The 2,461-nt window shown below is 47.7% G+C and overlaps 1 protein-coding gene across 1 annotated transcript; it reads left to right on the forward strand.

The window, feature by feature from the left end:
* Nucleotides 1–4: 4 nt before the first annotated feature.
* Nucleotides 5–577, forward strand: MIS12 (MIS12 kinetochore complex component; the record flags this gene model as incomplete). Its single annotated transcript, XM_009867458.1, has 1 exon — nt 5–577. A coding segment is annotated over one exon (573 nt), but the record flags the coding sequence as incomplete, so codon positions are not given.
* Nucleotides 578–2,461: the final 1,884 nt, after the last annotated feature.

The raw sequence follows: 2,461 nt of genomic DNA on the forward strand, positions 1-2,461 counted from the left end.
GTGCCTGCTGCGCATCTACATCGCCTTCCAGGATTACCTCTTCGAGATGATGCTGGTGGTCGAGAGCGTCATCCTGAAGAAGCTGAGCGGCTTTCCCGACTCCAAAATCGGCCCCCTCCAAATCCGGAAGAGCACGGAGAAATTCCTCCTCTTCCTGAAGGAGCACTTTGACCAGCTCTTCGGCAAGATGGAAGAAGTGCTCCTGCAGCTGGTGCTGAACATCCCCAGGAACGTGCTGCTCCCCGAGGACAAGGCCCACGAGCAGCACCCCTACAGCCAAGAGCAGTTCCAGGCGCTCCAGGACGAGATCCACCAGCTGCAGCAGCAGTGCAGGGCTGAGGTGGCGGCAGGGCAGGCGCTGCGGGCGGAACTGGAGGAAAAGAAGGGTGTCCAGGCCGAGCTGGAGAAGATCGTGCAGTGGTTCGATGGGCTGGAGAACATCTGTCGGGAGCACGGCACCAGCAGCTTCAAAGAAAGTTTCGCTTTCTTGACGCAGAACGCGAAGAGGCTGCAAGAAGTGCTGAAAGACGTTGAAGAGAAAAGCAAAAAAATAAAGAAGCACGACCAGTTCGTGTGATGGAAATTTTGAAAAGGCAACAAAAACCATTTAGACGGCTCGCTTACGATGATGGGGGTTTATCTTTCTGGAAGCATCTCCCTTAATCACTTACTCCTCTAATCCTGCCAGGACCCAGACTAAAAGCTGTTAAACTGTGTCAGTTTGCATCTGTCTAGTGCGAGCAGGGCAAGAAAAAAAAACCCGTAAAATGAAACTTTGACCATCAGCGATCAGAAATAAATCTTGGCTGCGAAGGTGCCTTCCTGACCTTACAAACGTTACCTCTGAGCACAACACAGCATTCATTTATTTTAAGGATTATCATAACCCTGAAATTTCGGGGTTACTGACCACCCCACGTATGTTTGCTAAGGAGTAACTCGTGTTTTCTTCAAGCAAGGACATTGTGCTTCTCCACACCCCGAAGGTGCCGAAGCCCCTGGAGGAAAGGACTAACTCGATTACCTTGTCCTACTTCAGCTTAGGTTGCTTCATATATATATTTTTTTTTTGTTTGGTTTTATTTTTGTTGTCCAGCGTCCTTTGTCTACTAAGTAGCAAAGTTCACTTTATTCATGTTTAATCAGATTTTCCTGGAAAAATGTTGTGGGGACTGACTGATGTGCGTGAGTTCTTTCAGGTCGCTAAGTAAGCTTCTGCTGTCTGCACCCAATTCAAAACCCACCGCAGTCTCTGCGCTTCTTTCCGCTGACCTCAGGAGGTTTTCACTCCTGGAAGGGTGTAGAATAAACTATCAATACTAATTTCTACTTTACTAGCATAGATGTTTGAAAGATATTAAACTTGTGAGTAATTGGGAAGTTACTGCAATTAAAAAAAAAGCATTAAAATCATAAAATACGCTTTGCAGTTCTTTCTTTCTGAAAGACTTCATATGGAATCAGCTGGGTAAAACTGGTATTTTTGAACGTGTGGCGGGAGACCTGCGGGACTCGGTGGCTGCTCCTGAACTTATATATTTATATTCAGATACACAAAGCACCTCTTGCCATATTGATGGCCTCTAGACTTCATTGGTGAATGTTAATCCTGGCGGAGGCTAGAGATCAGAGGAGGAAAAAAATAGGGTACTGGGTAAAAATCAACTTGGTTCTTCAGAAAACGACTTAGTAACACGGGTACGAGTGTTGCCAAATATAATCCTTCCCAAAGAGTAACAAAAAAATCTCAGCATGAGTTCCAGTGTATTTCAGTAACACCCACGGTTGTGGCGTAGGAAAGAACAATTGTTTTCCGAGAGGGGATAATGCTATTTTTTTCAAAAATGCTTCCCTATGAAATTCAAAAAAGTGCTACAAGTCCTTCTCTAAAACCATTTTCAGTGAAAACGGTGAGCAAAAGGAGCCAGCGCAGCAGCAGAGGGCACCCAGGGACCGGCCCACGGCTTCGCCCGCAGAAGAGGTTGGTTTGTTTTTCCTCCCTCTCTACAACTTCGCTAAAAATTATCCGGTGTCTCCTCAGATAAATCAGTTGTTCTACACTTTAGCAAGCAGGAGCCGTGGTTCTTGGGCGTCACAGCCCGTGCGAGACCACACGCGGGTTTGCTGAAAGCTGGACACAGAGAGTTTACACCCCAACACTGTATTTTCCTGGAAAGAGGAATTATTTTCACCCATTTGTGCTCTGACCTTCTCCACTCCCAGCCAGGCTGCACAACACCAAGGGCTTCTCCAGCCCATGCTCCACGGCCAGAGCGGTGGGCAGGCAGGGAGCACTGGGCATGGTGGTTGTACTGGGATTCGCCTGCACGTTGTAGTCGCACGACATTTGTGTTGGGAGGCCGCACCTTGAGTGTTGTGTTCAGTTTTGGGCACCTCAGTACAGGAGAGATCTCGAGGTGTTGGAGCGAGTGCAGAGGAGGGCAACAAAGCTGGTGAAGGG

This window comes from Apaloderma vittatum, unplaced genomic scaffold (genome assembly GCF_000703405.1).
Source record: "Apaloderma vittatum isolate BGI_N311 unplaced genomic scaffold, ASM70340v1 scaffold9584, whole genome shotgun sequence".
In the NCBI taxonomy this organism is placed as follows: Eukaryota; Metazoa; Chordata; class Aves; order Trogoniformes; family Trogonidae; genus Apaloderma; species Apaloderma vittatum.